The sequence below is a fragment of the Maniola hyperantus genome, chromosome 7 (genome assembly GCF_902806685.2).
Source record: "Maniola hyperantus chromosome 7, iAphHyp1.2, whole genome shotgun sequence".
NCBI lineage: Eukaryota > Metazoa > Arthropoda > Insecta > Lepidoptera > Nymphalidae > Maniola > Maniola hyperantus.
Window position 1 is genome coordinate 10725064 of NC_048542.1, and position 18375 is coordinate 10743438.

General features: G+C 36.0%; 1 protein-coding gene across 2 annotated transcripts; it reads right to left on the minus strand.

Moving 5' to 3' along the window:
• Window positions 1-12434: 12434 nt before the first annotated feature.
• On the minus strand, window positions 12435-16259 carry LOC117983732 (UDP-glucosyltransferase 2-like). 2 transcript variants are annotated; one of them, XM_069499664.1, is made up of 4 exons: window positions 15380-16259; window positions 15035-15257; window positions 14092-14278; window positions 12435-12762 (listed from the first exon to the last, which is right to left on the minus strand). In XM_069499664.1, exons 1-4 carry the CDS (start codon window positions 16202-16204, stop codon window positions 12483-12485), a joined length of 1515 nt encoding a protein of 504 aa, XP_069355765.1. In that variant the 5' UTR covers window positions 16205-16259; the 3' UTR covers window positions 12435-12482. The 2 variants fall into 2 exon arrangements, with proteins under 2 accessions (XP_069355765.1, XP_034826233.1); XM_034970342.2 differs by having other exon boundaries at window positions 14092-14311; window positions 15380-16256.
• Between the last annotated feature and the right edge of the window lie 2116 nt (window positions 16260-18375).

Sequence of the window (18375 nt, forward strand, 5' to 3'; positions counted from 1 at the left end):
CATATTATGAGTCTGTCCACAACCGATAGCTGTTATCTGAGATTGAATTTTTATCAGACTGCGGCCATCTTAGGCGGTGAGAAATGGGTGTCCGATTTTACACCGACTCAACACACACTAAAGTCTGCATCAAGAGGAGTGTTTTCGGAGTGCGCTACTTACAAACGAAGTTTTTATTATTATTTGAATATTAAGCAATCCAACTCGATTAAATTTTTAAACAGTCTCTAGAAATTAAGATCCGGGTCCATAGGTGGTTTCAGGTTTCCGTAAAAATATGAAGTTTTAAAGTCACACGCGTCGCGCAGCGCAGATAAAGTGCGTTTGAACTATTATAGGTAATTTTTTTCTTGGACAGTTTTTTTGTACGTTTTAGCAAGTAATATACAAGTAGATAGGCATTGTTTGTCAGTTTTCTTAGCTTTCTCCACTTTTTTGAAAAAAATCCTAATGAATTCGACTTGGCCTGTCCATCTTTTTTCTAGTTTAATGCAAGAGTAGTTTTGATCGCGGTAGACAAATTAGTGGAAACCTCTAGCGACCAAAAATTGTAGATTTATGTTTTGGAAAGGTAGGTCACTATCGGATAAACGTTGGTAGTAAACTTTGCTTGGGGATTTAGTTAGAAAATAAATTAGGACCGCACTGTCAGGTAAACGTGTTTTTTTTTAATTATTCCACGCAAAAATAGTGTAATAAGTTGGATGTTGTTGTTTTATTTGTGACTAGATGGTGCCCGCGACTTAGATTTGGTGTGGTGGTGAGTTATTTTATTTCCTGAGATAAAAAATGTCCTGTGAATTAATGCACTTGATTTGTTCACGGCGTCAAAACAGTGTGAAATTTATATTTTGGTAAAAGGTAATTAATTGTTTTCAATAACCGATAAGGAATTAATCTGTTTTAATTTTAACTAAAAATACTAATTGTATGTGTTCTTAATTAATAAAATAACTAAAATAAAATAAATAAATAGCTCTCTCCATCGCCCGATGGGGTCCCAAGGTACTGGAATGGCGACCTCGCACCGGAAGACGCAGTGTTGGAAGACCCCCCCACTAGGTGGACGGATGACATCAGACGAGTCGTAGGGAGCCGCTGGATTCAGACGGCGCATGACCGTGGTGTGTGGAAGTCCCTATGTCCAGTCCAGCAGTGGACGTCTATCGGTTGATGATGATGATGAATCATCTCATAATTCCGAACAAATTTACACTGAATAACTTAATAATTCTTTTTTATATTCTCGTTCGGGAAAATTTGAGAAAAATTAACTCAAATTTTCCAAACGAGAATATAAAAAAGAATTATTAAATTATTCCGTATACCCAAATACGAGTAAATCCGGCCTGATTCGACACGATTTGCACTAATATCAGCCGACGTCATGCGCTGAACCTCGCTCACTGGATCACATAATTTCCCACGAAACCAGCTTTATGGATTTATGGTACCGCTAATGTATTTGATACTGAGCCTGTGGCCTGATATTGTAAGCTCTTTTTATTTTATACTGATTGCACAAATGTTTTTTTTATCGTAAAGTACTAACAACAGTACTTTACTATCATTCCAATCTAGCCTATGAGGGAGGCTAATAAGTAATATTATATTAACCTAAACTTACAAACGTAGATTCAGATTCAGATTCAGATTCAGATTTATTTATTTGCTTTCATGTACATTTACATTTATTGATGGTGGGTGCTTAAAGCTAAAAGCTAAATACATGAGACCCTGTCAGGGTATTGCAAATACAATTTTAGGTACAATAAAATGGTAAATATTAAAGATACAATAAGAATAGGATTAAAATGATTAAAATTATCATTACTAGATATTAAATATTATTCATTTGCATGCTTATATATTATTATATTATGAGAATGTTGACTAGAATTTATTATAAAACAAGATTAGTACAAAATAAAAATAAGGTCAAAGTATAGTAGTATTAAATAATTGCTGTCATGGTCTGATTAAGTCTCTGTCAATAGAATAAAATATTTAAAAATAGTTACTGTAAGAATTTAATTTAGTTATTTATAATTTATATATAAATAATGTATATATTATAATTTAGTAGTAACGTACACCTAAGAATCAGTCCATGACTTATCTTAGTTTGTATAATCAAATATTTTTCCCAATTTGTGAAATTGTGGATGGTCTACTTTTAGACCAGTAAGTTTAGCTAAGTTTAAGAATTGTAAAAATTCTTGCAAGAGGCCTATAAGAGCTGTATGTCCAGCAGATGAGTTGAAAACCAAAACCAAGGCACTTAGTACTATTTTTGACTCATGCACTTGCAGGCATTGGCCGACATTTGCCCTGAGTACTTTTAAAGTACTTGCTGATGCTCGCGACTTCATCCGCGTAGAATTAGGTTTTTTAAAAATCCCGTGGGAACTCTTTGATTTTCCGGGATGAAAAGCAGCCTATGTCACTTTCCAGGTGAGTTCTATACCCATGCAAAAAATCACGTCAATCCGTTGCACCGTTGCGACGTGATTGAAGGGCAAACCAACCAACAAACAAACACACTTTCGCATTTATAACAAGGATACCGATAAACACACCATCAGATGCATACCTATTCGCTGTTGGTTGAACTCTCAGACTTTAATGAGAATACTGCGTCAAACTGCGTGTTACAATTCATCCACGTCATCGCCGACGCTCTGTGAGGAAATATTTAAGATTCCCGCGAGACGCATGGGTAGGATCAATATTGTTCAATTTACTTATAGGGTTTTTATCAAACTTCATATTAGCTATCACATCGTAGCAGAAGGAAAGATGAAAATATTTTTTCTTATTTTTATTAGATCGTCTGCTGGTTAGGGAAAAATGTAGTGAACATTCAGCGCGCGGAAATTTTGTAAGCCGAGTTTCGTTTTGATCACAAAACTATAAATCTATGGGATATGAAAAGAGCCTCCCCGCGTGGTGCTTAGTTTTATACCGATCACAAGCACCCGGCGCTGGAAGCAGCCACTACACGAACAGGATAACTAGGCTAACTAATCTTTTCACCACGATATTATGGCCACCTAAAACCGAGCCATCGCAGTTGCGGCTTTTCGGGCTGCCCGTGTTTGAGGTGACCGTTGCCTCGAGAAGAAGACTTTACCTAAATCTAGTGCTGTAATAATGACTTCGTCCCAGAAAGCACTGCGCAGACCCCTCACTAAGAAGTGGTAGACTATGGCCAAAACCATTCTTACTCTGAGAGGAGACTCGTCCTCTCTAGTGAGCCGGTGATGGGTTGAAGATCTACATTTTTTTATTATTGTAGTAACTGGCTATGCATGTGAAGTCTTAGAGTAAGCTAGTTAAAATTTACTTTGTAATTCCTTTGATCTAGGTATAGTGACTTTATACAGAGTGGATGTAAATAATAATGATACGCTGAAGCTTAGACGGTATTAGCTACGCCACAGCTATGTGATTATGCTGTCAGTCTGGTATTTACTGGCATCATTAATTAATTGAGAAGCAACGTAATCCATACTAATATTATAAATGCAAAAGTGTGTGTCTGTCTGTCTGTCTGCTAGCTTTTCACGGCCCATCAGTTCAACCAATTTTAACGAAATTTGGTACAAAGATAGTTTGCATCCCGGGGAAGGACATAGGCTATTTTTATCCCGGAAAATCGAAGAGTTCCCACAGGATATTTATAGACCTAAATCCACGCGGACGAAGTCGCGGGCATCATCTAGTTTATTATACATACATATTACATATATTACCTGTATCATCATCTCAACTCATCGGCAATACTAGCCGCGGCTCTTTTTTCAGAATGAGAGGGGTTTAGGCCATAGTCCACCAGGCTGGCCAAATGCGGGTTGAAAATTGAGAACTTTAGAGTAGGCATCCACTAAGAAAGGATTTTTCGAAATTCCACGCCTAAGTGGGTTAAATGGGGAGTTGAAATAAATGTAGTCCACACGGACGAAGACGCGAGTATAAGCTGGTTGTATTTATAGTTTTCAAACAAAAGCTTACAAAAGTTGCAAAATTTTGCCGAATGGCCGTTAAATAAATACAACTCCTATAATAGTTGCAGATCAATATTCACGTCTTCAACTTGAAAAAAACTGAGAGGGATCATTAATTTTAATAAAAATTGAACTTGATTTTCAAAGAAATGGGAGGACGTCGTTGTCTTTAAGAGGAAGTTGTTTTTCAAGAAATAGTGAACCTTGGAAATCTAGAGGAGACAAAAAGAATTAAAACTTTCAATAAAATCGGCTCCTCATCTTACAGTGGCTATTCAGTAAATTGGCATTCAACGTTGAGGGTAACCTTTATTCCTCAAGCCTGCCAATGTCCAGTCATGCACGGAACAATACAATGGTTGGTCCGCTATCGACCGCGATGTGTCTCAAATCTTTGCTCTATGGAATCGTCGAGTGGGTAAAGCAAGTTTGAGATAAAAAGAGAGACAATGGAGAAGATGACGTGTCTGAGTAGAGATACTGTTCTTTTGAAACTGAAACGAAAGGTTGACGGACAAACCAACCAAGTGATAGTTATTTTTTCCCCTTTAGAGCCTACCGCTGTAAAGGTTCCCAGTTGGGTCGCGGTAGCGAGTCGGATTCGAGTTTGCCTTCACACAACACATTGGTCAAATCAGATTATTTTATATAATAGGTGGGTAAGGTAGGTAATTAATCTTCTGATTTATAGTGTTTTTCTTCAAAAATTAAAATAATACTAAGCGAGTGAATCATTTCATATATCAATAGGATTTTTAATACCTTGCCTATCATAAGAATTCCTGGATTTACACAGGAATTTCTGGAAAATCTAAAAGTTCCCTTAACCTTTCTTTACTCTATACCAAAATTCATCAGAATCGTTTAAAAGAATGAGCTATATGAAAAGGAAAAGATATAGACCACATACACACTTTTGCATTTATAATATTTTTACTTAGTATGGCTATGGCTGTTTCAGCGACGAAAGCGAAATATTTAGAGAATAGCGTACTTACTGCAGGGCGCGGAGGATCTATTGTTGCGAAAAAAGTCCGACCTGTCTTAAGTGGATATTCAGATAAAGTGTAGTTCCCAGAGGGTAAAAAACTACCCATGAAATATTGGAGGCTAAATTCATCACATTTTTATTCCGACGCCCCTTCATTTCTAGTAACATTAATAAATGCCATAACTTTCACAAGATGAAAATAGGAATTCTTGGGACTATTTGGACCCAGACCCAGCTGTATACTTACTGATTATTATTAAGTATATTGTTCTTTGTTAAACATAAAAAATCTTTTGGAGTTGTGTATCTACTACGTCTGATAATAATAATAACAATGTATAGCATTTTGCACGCTATACATTGCGGGTTTGAAAAATACAAAATCACTAAAACTACAAAATGAGGCAAATGGTTATTGGTATTGGATTGTGTTTAGGTAGTATAACAATAACGCTAAGTTTTTGTTAGCGTTCTGTATTTTAAGACCAACCAGTATTTTAAGACCATTTCAAATCCAAGACATTTTCCACACCGCGCCGCCTTGGTCTCTGTTAACGCTAAAAGGAAGTGTACTTTTCACTTAAAGCGTCGACTTGATTTATGTGTTAGCTAACAGACTCTCCGTTAAATATACATTTTCTGAATATCAGTTTTTACGAGATAGCCTTTTCCCAAAATCAGGTTAAAATGAAATGACTAGATTTTCCTAGATGTTACAATAAATATACCTCCTGACTTGCTTGGACTTGGAGTTGTAAAAATGAAAAATATTTTGAGTATATACTGTAACATCGCAGCCAGGTTCCTCGGTGAAATGATAGACATACATAGCCCGTTTAGTAAAACGTTTAAATTCTCTCGATCAATATTTGTTATTTTTTCGTGACTTTACTTCGTTTGTCAAGCAATTATTGATTATTCACTTTATTAGGTAATTCGTAAATTTACGGTCGTGGACCGATATTAAAAAATGCGTCAATACTGACAGAGCAAGACTAGTCGTTAATACCGCCAAAAGTTCTTATTTATAGACGTTATGATTTTAGTATCATGACTTTTAAAAATATTTATACTGAATTTATTCAAATCAAGATTTATATATTCTTTTATATTTAAATTTGAGTCAAATGAAGACATTGTATTTTCTTTATTTTAGTCAAATTGCCTCAAATATTAATTTATGAAATAAAAAGCTAACAATACCTACTAAGTAGATTTCAGCTGCTGCACCAATCTGTGGTCAAAAGGTTGCCTGGAAGAGATTGCTTTAGCGATAAGGTCGCCTTTGCATGCTACGGCTATTAGATTAAGATGCTTGTATGTTTTTACTATGTTTCCTACTTGTGTTGTTGTTGTGTGCAATAAAGTATAAATAAATAAATACCTGCATCTTCGTCCGCGTGGGTATTGGTTTTTTAAATCCGACTGAACCTCTTTGATTTTCCGGGATAAAAAGTAGCATATGTGTTAAGTCAAGGTAATATCTATTTTTACTCCAAATTTCAGCCAAATTGATCCAGTATTTTTTGCGTGAAATAGTAACAAACACACACACACCCATATAATCTTTCGCCTTTATAATATTAGTGTGTGTGATTAGATTAATCTCGTAGATGCTAAGAAATCGTTCACAGACAGACGGCTGCATTAATATTTCGATTCGTATATCCTAGGAGTCTATCAAATCAAATTGAGATATATCTCAGGGATTGCCTTAACGTCGGACCGGCCATAAATCAAACTCATTGCAATTTTGCGCTGATTTCCGTTTGATGCAATAAAAATGGTCTAAAAAATATGGTAGCTAAAGAGCTAGTATCTACTTTTATTTAGGTAGGTTTGTTATTTATTCCGCAAAATGGACATAAAATGTTAAAATTTAAGTACCTATATGCTCGGGCTTTAACGAAGAAAAATATTCGAGTTTTTTGAGAAAATATTGGTTTTATGGAGATACTCCTTTGATGATACTCATGGTTTCTTCCACGTGAAGGATTTTTTAAATCCCACACGGGAACTCTTTGATTTTGCAAGACAAAAGCCGGTTCAATCATTGTGGCGTGAATGAGTAACATCCAAACTTTCATACACACACACACACACACACACACACACACACACACACACACACACACACACATATTTTACATATTAGGATTAGGCTATTATTATGATTTTATAAAAAATGGCTATACCTATTATAAAGATATTAGTCAGTTTACAAATAATTTATTTTCTGCAAGTTTTGGGGGGGCATACTGTGGCGGTCGTTTTGATGATGGAATAAATAATTGAAAGAATAATGCCACCAGCTTCTTTTACTATTGTAAGAGAATAAGCGATCTGTGCGATTCAAAGACAAATCACCTTATTTTTGCAAATAGGTTTTTGTTCCAAGAATTCATCCGCATTTACTGCTCCATCCGTTACAGGAATGTGGGGAAAATAAATCAGTTTTGTATTAGAATCTTGCAAATAATAGAGCTTGTAAACGAAACTTTATACCCAGTAACTTAGATATATTATTTTTCTAGCAACAACTCTGGTTACAGCCTGTATTATATTAAAACGCCTTCTTATGTTTTTATCTAAAAACATTAACTCGTAATCAACATAATGTATGAAGACACATTAGCTTGAAGCTGTACCTGATGCTAAATGTTCATTGGTTAATATTTTATATGCGATCGATGTACATTATACGAAACCCACGTACAGAATTCCTTCATTAGGGTTACGTACCTCAAAAGGAAAAACGGAACCCTTGTAGGATCACTTTGTTGTCTGTCTGTCTGTCTGTCTGTCTGTCAAGAAACCTACAGGGTACTTCCCGTTGACCTAGAGTCATAAAATTTTGCAGGTAGGTAGGTCTTATAGCTGACATTTGGGGAAAAATCTGAAAACCGTGAATTTAGGGTTAGATCACACAAAAAAAATTAAATTGTGGTCATGAACTAATAATTAGTATTATCAATTTTCGAAGTAAGATAACTATATCAAGTGGGGTATCATATGAAAGGGATTTACCTGTACATTCTAAAACAGATTTTATTTATTTTTATGCATCATAGTTTTTGAATTATCGTGCAAAATGTCGAAAAGATACTACTGTATTACGGAACCCTCAGTGCGCGAGTCTGACTCGCACTTGGCTGGTTTTTTCTCATCGGCTCTCTTGACTCTCTTTGCTCATCTTAGTTTCGAACTGAAATTGGTTCCACGAATTAGTTTCACACACTTCTCAATAAGCCCTCGCACATCTTAGATGGATCAGGAATCAGGATTATGCTGCCTGCATAGCTGATAATATGTACATAATATGTATTTACATAATATTATGAACCTTATTCGCTAGGGGTTTTTTTTATTAAAATGCCAGCCATGATAAACGGCTAATATTCCCCTTTCCTCTCCAACTAAGCGTCAGGCTTGTGTTAGGAGTAGGTACGACAATAGTGCAACGGGCGGGGTTTGAACCGTCGACCTTTCGGTTTTCAGTCCACTCCTCTACAGGTTGAGCTATTGAGGCTCTATAGATTAATGGTCACTTCCGCTCAAAAGAATCAAATTACATAGCTACCTATATGTAGCTTAGAATACAGCCTGGCGCAGAAGTATCGAGCGCTGTGGCCTTATAAGAGGGAAGTACCGGGTTCGATTCCTGGCAGGGGCGGTTTGGCAATTAATAATTTCTAAATTGTCTCTGGTCTGGTATAATGCAGGGCTCTTTTTTTTAAATAGAGATAGCGAGCAAACGAGCAGGCGGGTCACCTGATGTTAAGTGATTACCGCTGCCCATGAACATTTGCAGCACGAGAGGAACTGCCGCTACGTTGCCGGCTTTTCAGGAATTTGTTGGTCCGCCCCTTGAATAACCCCATGTCCTCCTATCGGCAAAACCGTAGTGCCAAGTGATTAAACGTTACAGTACGATACCGTGCAGAAACCGATATTGATGCGTTTTAAGCAATTAAATATCACTTGCTTTAACGGTGAAGGAAAACATCGTAAGAAAACTTGCATGCCTGAGAGTTTTCCATAATGTTCTCAAAGGTGTGTGAAGTCTGTTAATCCGCACTTGGCCAGCATGGCAGACTACGGCCTAAACCCATTTCATTCTGAGAGGAAACCTGTGCTCTGTAGTGGGCCAGCGATGGGTTGATCATGATGATGATGATGCTACCACGAAGAAAAATTTTCTTTCTTCTACTATTCCTGTGAATGCAGCCTTAGCTTCCTCGTGCTCTGGCACGATGACGTCAACTACACAGCATACTTAACAGCAAATTACTTGCTATTACAGTTTACACTAACCCCGAGATTAACAAAGCAAAGGTGTCATTAGCGAATGCATCAACAATATTGAATCTCATCAAATAAATACCACGACACGATTTTGAACTCTACGATACGTTATTAAAGATCATTATGGTGTGTATATACAATTTTGATGTTTACGTTAAATTTGTTTGTGTAAGTACCTACGTACGTGTTTACGCTTGAGTTAAGTGATCTTTGAAATAATATTTGATTGCATGATGACAAATTTAGCACAGATGGGGAAAAAAATCTCAGATGGAGGCAAATTTTCTTTCCATAGTTCGAGAAATCGAGTCTGAATCTTCTTGAAATATCTTTTTTAATCGACACCAAAATGAAGGAAATTCTCCATTCGTCGCGTATATTTTTGGTAATTTCAGGTAGGTAGGTACCTGCTTATAAATTTTATTTCAAAAACTTTTTCATCCTGTCAGTTGTCCGCACAATTACCTAGTTAATACGGCTTTAAAAAACTTCAGTGTCGAAAACGACGATACTACTACTTAAATAGGTTTATGTTTTTAGTTCTTTCGTATAAAATAGGCATTAGAAACGTTTTACTACTGTGTGTAAGCCTGTAATATAGGTAAATGAATTCCCAAAAAAATATTCTTCCATTCTCCATAAATATGGCTAAAAGAGGCAATTTCGCGATACAAGGAGCCTTTAGCAGCCTTCTGCTAAGGTTTTGCTGGTATTGTTCGGATAATATCACTATGCATAAAACTATTCCAGAACCTTGACGGCATAGTACCTACAAAGTACCTAGTTGTAAAATTAAACAGATATCCTGAAATTATATTCTCACTTTTCAATATAATTTTTCTTTTCTTACTCATAACTGGTTGGTTACATGAGATTTTATACCTCACCAACGTGACGTTTGGATTCGAGCGTGGAAACACAATAATTCCAGAGTGAAATGGACCTGAAACTGCTTGGTTTAAAGTATAAAATTCAGTACCATCGATTTTAATTTCGCTACGTTCGTTTTGAAACGCCGCTGGCAGTTGATAAATAGATGAACTTGAGCTTTAAAATAAGTCAGTTAAGGTCTATTTTACTTTGATGCTATACCTAGTGTTTGGATGCTCGAAATCTATCAACGTTGATGAGATGTAACTACAATCTAAGGTTCAATCAAGGTAGGTAGGCAAAGGCGTCAATGTTTGTTAACTTAGATGTGGGGACGAGTTAATTTCTGCAAAGATTGTCTTATTTAAATGTAGGCATAAAAACTTCGTAAAAAAGTAAAGGATAAAAAACACCATTAAAAAGTCCATTAAGGACTCGCCTAATGGGGCCATAAAACTTATAAAGTATAACTGCAAACTATTAAGGAGGGTAGGTAGGAGGTATTCGTAAACGTATTTGTTGCGGAAAAACTTTGCAGACATTATTGTTCTCATTCCTTTCCGTTATGCTGTAGGGTCGATTTTAAGTCAATATCTCACTAGGACACCAAGGTGGCGCCACCGGGCGTGCCACTGTGGTGTCAAGAGCCAGTCACGACTCACGTGCAGTGGGCGGGAGTGGTAGGTAGCGTGACTGGCGTTCACGTGAGTTTTACGCAAAATATCTAATACATACAGTAGGTACGCTGCCGAAAGTAATGAAAATCAACCTTCCATCCACCATTCCATCCATTGACTCGAAGGAGATAGCAAATTTGTAGAGCACTGTCTCTGTCGTTGAGACCGACAAAACGTTATATAGGTATGAATGACAGATAACGCTCTACAAAGCCGAAATGTCATTCTAAAGGCCGATGTACATTACTTTCGGCCGCGTACTGCACAATGCACATGTGATCCCGACCCGCCACCACCAAATTGCTTGCACAATCAAACTGACGACAAGTGGGGTATACTCCATAAAGCTGTTTGTATACATTTTGTTCATAGCGCGACTGATAATGCCGCCATTGGTGTCCTAGTGAGATAGTGCCTGCTTTTTGTGTTAGGTATCTACTGTTTTGCTAGCAAAATTTGTACCAATTCTGACTGAATTCATTTTCATTTTCATTAGATTAATTTTATGAATTTGAATAGTTTGCGTTCAAACAAGGCTCTGACACATGGACGAACAGACAGACCGATGTCCAAGTGAGAGTAAATTCAACCAAAATATGTAGGTACCTACTCGGTACCTAACGGAGTCTCCCCGTTTCGCGGGTTCCGTAGCCGAATGGCAAAAAACGGAACCCTTATAGATTCGTCATGTCTGTCTGTCTGTCTGGATGTATGTCACAGCCACTTTTTTCCGAAAATATAAGAGCTATACTGTTGAAACTTGGTAAGTAGATGTATTCTGTGAACCGCATTAAGATTTTTACACAAAAATAGAAAAAAACCATAAATTTTGGGGTTCCCCATACTTAGAACTGAAACTCAATTTTTTTTTTATTAAACCCATACGTGTGGGGGTACCTATGGATAGGTCTTCAAAAATGATATTGTAGTTTCTAATACTATTTTTTTCTAAACTGAATAGTTTGCGCGAGAGACACTTCCAAAGTGGTAAAACGCCCCGCCCCCCCTGTAACTTCTAAAATTAAAATAAGAGAATGATAAAACTAAAAAAAATATATGATGTACATTACCATGCAAACTTCCACCGAAAATTGGTTTGAACGCGATCTAGTAAGTAGTTTTTGATTTATCGTGCAAAATAAAATATGATTGTACTACGGAACCCTCAGTGCGCGAGTCTGATTCGCACTTGGCCGGTTTTTTCTTGACTCCGTCAATGTACAAATATCTCTATTTACTTCAGTAAATAATGTCGTATGGATCTCTTCGCAATCAACTGATTTATTCCGTTTACACATTACTCAGGCGAATTCCCATAAGATTGCAGTATCTAAGCATTCAGTGAAATCGTTTTCGGGCATTTATTGACAGTGGCTTCCTCCAGTTTGTCTTGAATTTCAAATACAGGGATCCTCGTGAGACGCTTCAATTGTTTTTGTATGCCGTCTGAATAAACTTAAATAAAATGTATGTAGACCGTACTATTTTCTATCCGAAAAATAACAGAATTTTAACGGGACTTTTACGGAAAGACTTTGAAAGCAGCTACTTTCTATTCCGAGAAAATAAAACGTTGCTACGGGATTAAAAACCAAAATCTAAGTATATTTATAAAATAAATAATTTTATTTATTAATTTAACTTAAGCTTTACACGTAGAATTTTCAATTTTAATACAACAAAGTATATTAAAAGGGCTACTGCTATTATGGCGCTAAGAATAAAAATGGATAGAAGTAAAATTAGATCTAAAGCGTAATATTCTATCCAGGGTACGTTTGCGGCTGCGGATCTCAGGTGGGTAGCGCCGCCGTGTCGCAGGATGTATTCCGTCCACCATACAGCTCTTTCCAAAGACGACTGTGGCTGATCGTGCATAATTTTGCGTAGCTTAACTACGTTTTGGCGATAGCTGAAATAAGCACAATCATTAAAATGCATGCACATTCAGGCAATATTTCATCAGTTTTGATTTGTACCTAGTTTATTATCTAGCTTAGTTCAGTATTATAAGAGGAATTTGCAACGTCCATATAAACTCAGGAGAGTTTCTGGATGTCAAGAGGAAAGTTGTACAATATTTGGTTGAAATAAAGAATTTTAAAAAAATGCCTGAGAATTCTACATAATGTTCTCTAAAGTGTGTGAAGTCTGCCATTTCGCACTTGGCCAGCGTAGGATACTATGGCTAAAACCCTTCTCACTCTGAGAGGAGACCCGTGTTCTGAAGTGAGCCGGCGATGGGTTGATGATGATGATGATGATGATACACATTCAGGAGTGGAGTGGCGTAGTATTGCCTGTTTATCGGTATTTTAAGGATACATTTCGGATGGTGTGCCCAGAACATTTTTGACCTGTGGCCCTACCGCGGTTGTTTGACAGCTACAATGTCACGATCGCAATGATCTCACGATTGGTTAATGCTCGCTCACTATTGGCCACAATGCATTGTTGCAACAAGAATCGCACAAATTCAGCCAATCAGAACAATTGAGATTGTAATAATGATTGATGCAGGTTTTAGACAATCGCCCTACTACTGGTTACTCCTCCACTTTTACTACTATACTATTTTAACGCAATTCCCTGGTCAAGTACAAAGCGATTTGTATCCTTGTTTCTAATTCGAATCGCTAGACGCCCTTCAGCATTAGTCTGCTCCTCCATTTTTAATATCGGTTCTTTCAAGTCAAGAGTAAATAGAAATCTTTTTGACAAGCGCACTCCATCTTAGGCAAATCATCACTTGCCAGCGCCTTTACATTGCAGCCAACCATATTAGTCTATTTTATTAATCTCTCTTTATAACAATAATAATCATCTTCTTCTTCTTCTAAATATATATAAAAGGAAAAGGTGACTGACTGACTGACTGACTGACTGACTGACTGATCTATCAACGCACAGCTCAAACAACGGGACGGATCGGGCTGAAATTTGGCATGCAGATAGCTATTATCACGTAGGCATCCGCTAAGAAAGGATTTTTGAAAATTCAACCCATAAGGGGGTAAAATAGGGGTTTGAAATTTGTGTAGTCCACGCGGATGAAGTCGCGAGCATAATATGCTAGTTGGATATATAGATGAATCATACATGAATAAACTATCTCACGATAGTAATTTGATTGACCTTATTTTACTATATTTTTTCCATTGAAATTAGAAACTATGTTAGTTTAAAATAATTTTAATAAGCTGTTTTTATTCATAGAGTGAGTCTATTCAATATAACTTACCTCTCGTTTCCAATTACGTTTTCTATAGCATTTTTCAATATTTCCTCTGTCAGTGTTTCTATGCCAAGTTTCATTCCAATGTTATGAATAACATATTTTTCTACGTTGTACCACTGATCTCCTAACATTGGTACACCGATGAGAGGCACTCCTGCCGTTAGGGCTTCATCTGTTGATTGTAGGCCACCTTGTGTTATAAACAATTTTATTTTAGGATGCTCTGGAAATACATTCATGATTTAAAACTTTAAAAGAATTCACAATTATTATTATTTTATCAGTACCCATATTATAAATGCGAAAGTGTGTTTGTTTGTTGATTTATTAGTTTGTTGGTTTTTCCTTCAATCATGTCGCAACGGAGCAACGGATTGACGTGATTTTTTTGCATGGGTATAGATAAAGACCTGGAGAATGACATAGGCTACTTTTTATCCCGGAAAATCAAAGTTCCCACGGGATTTAAAAAAAAACTTAATTCCACGCGGACGAAGTCGCGGGCATCAGCTAGTAATCCATAATATTATAAATAATGATGTTTGTCTGTCTGTCTGTCCATCTGCTAGCTTTTCACGGCTCATCTGTTTAACTAATTTTGATGAAACTTGGAATAGGCATAGCTTACATTCCGGGAATTGACATAGGCTATTATGTCCCGTAACATCAAAAAGTTGCTATGGGATCCACAGGGATGAAGTCACGGGCATCATCTTTTTGGTACAGAGATAGCTTACATCCTAGAGACAGACAAAGGATAATTTTTATCCCAGAAAACAAAATTACCCGCACATCCAACAGGATTTTAAAAAAACCGAAATCTACGCGGACAAAGTCACTGGCATCATAAATAGTTATTCATGTATATACTGGTGATTTAATATCAATTTTAGTTACATTTGGCAAATTTGTTTTAAAATTCGGAACACATAAAAATAAAACTTACTTAGTAAATCAGACTGTGGAAGCCATTTCGAAATTCTAACATTCTGGGAGCGTCCTGGAATTTCGTCTTTGTCCCATTTCCATAAAATATCGTAGGGCAGTTGAGAAAACACGGTAGTAAATATTTTAACCTTGTCTGATGGAAGAAGGGATGGTTTAACGTTTGTACCAAAACTCATGTAAATTACTCCATTTTTAGATGAATCAAGGAATGATTTGAGATCCTAAGATAATAAATTTATATTTAATTCCACTGTTTAATGTAATTGACGTAAAAAACAAACATCAGAACGTTGTTCATCAATTAACGGGTAACATGAATAAACATTTTTGATTTTTACAATACCTGTGGTAATTCCTTCTTAGGTTTCTGATGCATTCCTCCCAAATACAAAATATTTGGTGAAACGGGCCGATTGAAGTCCCATATGGGATGTACATTTAAAAATAGCATATGTACATTATTCCTCAACTCACTGAGCGAAGGTATATTTGGGCCAAAATGTCTTTTTAACATTTCATTTTCTGAATTTTCTAGTAGTTTATATGTTCTTTCTGAAGAAAACTGATTATGTAGTTCAAATATCTTCTCACGGAAAGATAAATTGTGAATTCTTTGGCGAGTTACTATGGGAAATAAGAGAGGTTGCACCGGGACGCCCATAGTGTCAAAAGTTCCATAAATTGCACCTAAGGAACTAATTTCAATCACTGGTACATTATACAAATACGAAAAGCTCAGAGCTGGTCTCACACAAGATTCAAAAAATACAAGATCAAATTTTTTATGCTTATCATAAATTAATTTCTGCACCTCTTCCGATTTCAATTGTTCTTCGAATACTTTGTTTAACAGTTCAAATATATATTTTACTTGCGCATGAGCATCATTTGCTTGGCCTTTCTCAGCTGTTACAAATTCGTTCCAAATTCTGTAAGATATGTTGTGAACATCAATTTCTATGAGGTTCTGAGGAGTTTTACCCTTTTGAAACGCTGGATCTGTAGTTATTACTACAACTTCATGACCACGTTTTGCTAGTTCTTGGACGAGAGGACGAAAAACTATTTGATGACTTATTGAAGGTGTTGGAAAAACGGCCAATATTTTTGCACAATCGCATGTCGTAGTTATAAAAACATAATAAACTAAAACAAACAACGTCGACATTTCCGCACTTGTCAAGGAAGAGATCAAATGATTTATGGAGTTTTAAATTGTTTTTAGATTCTTATAAGGTATGGTAAGAAAATTACATAAATCATTGCAGAAGCATACAATTTCAAACAATAAGCAAAAAAATTATATGTAATGATGTTGACCTTGCTTAGTCATGCTGAAGTGTACTTAAGCTAAACAAATGACTTGTCGGTTCCTTGTTCTATGTGACGACTTTGTTTAACGAAAATAGGAACAATTATTCATTAATAATAATGTTATCCATGCTAAAATAATATAAATACGCAGAATGAGAGCTGTGAATGCGAAGGGTTGTCTGTCTGACCCCGCGCAACCAATTTTGACAAAATTTGAGATAGCTTGCACCGCATAGACGAATATAATAGACTAGGTAAATTTTATCGCGCAAAATATTTTAGCCCAGATAAAACAAAATGATTAAGAAACTAGCTCATCCCCGCGACTTCATCCACGTGGACTACACAACAAGCATTTTCAAAAATCCTTTCTTAGCGGACGTCTACGTCAAATTGCAGCCCGATCCGTCTGGTAGTTTGAGTTGTGCGTTGATAGATCAGTCAGTGAGTCAGTCAGTTAGCGAGTCAGTCAGCTTTTTCTTTTATATGTATATAGATAATAATTTCCACGTCACGGAAGTCAGCTAGTTTTAAATAAGAGTGTTTAATTACATTAAAACACACAAGCAAACACACCTTATTATTACCTACCTATTCAACCGAGATATCATCTAGTTTTCGTTAAATTTCTATTTAATTTGATCTTCCATATTTTATAATACCAGCTAGCTCAACCTATATGGACCATTTTATTATTAGTTTCGTAATCGGCAAACCTTTACATAAGTGAACTATTTATGTGCGAATGATCGTTCGAATTCGGGTTCTGTGATTTTATCAATATTAAACCTAAGTAGTTCGTATTTACTTAGATGAGTCCTTAGGGATTGCACAATTGTTGTATAAATCGTTCAGAGGTATCATTTACAACAACTACCTAAAAGTTCTCTTGAATAACAAATTCGAATATTCCCTTGCGATGTTTTTACTGTTTTATGCAAATGTAGTTTCGAATTTTATATTAAAAATATTAAACTTATATGGTGAATGTTTATTTGATTTATTAGTTTTTAGGGTTCCGTACCTCAAAAGGAAAAACGGAACCCTTATAGGATCACTTTGTTGTCTGTCTGTCTGTCTGTCTGTCTGTCCCCGTTGACCTAGAATCATGAAATTTGGCAGGTAGGTAGATCTTATAGCTGACATTTGGGGAAAAATCTGAAAACCGTGAATTTAGGGTTAGATCACATAAAAATAATTAAATTTTGGTGATGAACTAATAATTAGTATTTTCAACTTTCGAAGTGAGTGACTATAACAAGTTGGGTATCATATGAAAGTTTTTCACCTGTACATTCTAAAACCGATTTTTATTTATTTTTATGCATCATAGTTTTTGAATTATCGTGCAAAATGTCGAAAAAATACGACTGTAGTACGGAACCCTCATTGCGCGAGCCTGACTCGCACTTGGCCGGTTTTTTATGTATAATAGGTATATACTATAAACCAATGAATGGATAAGCCCTGATCCACTTTAAGTGCTTAAAAATTATGTGATACCTATCCGTCACACACATAGTGGAATCCGTCTTACTAATGCTGAATTGTTTTTAAAAGCAAATTCAAAAATTTGAGTGGAGATTGTTATAATGTACATAATATTTTGTTAGTTGAAAAGTTTTTATTATGTCTCTAAAATTATTAGAAATGTTAAAGTTTAATAAGTACAATACTATTTAGCTCGGAAATTTAGATCCGCAGCGTCTTGGTAATGCTTTCTTAAGCCAAAGATCTGTATAATACTGTAATAGGGTAGGTATCATATTTTACGAGAACACGGGTCTAGGCATGTGAATTGTGAAACAAAGCTGAAGGTAGCTAAAGCTTTAGTAAATTCATTACCTATGCAAATTACATTGTCGAATTTCTCTCTGCCAGTAGGTATTCATTAGTACAATACAATATTAGACTACGGATTTGTTAACTGTTGGATAACAAGATTTCATTTCTGTTAAATAGAAGCATGGCTTAGTTTCCATCTTATAATATAAAAATGAATCACTAAATGTGTTGGTCATCGCA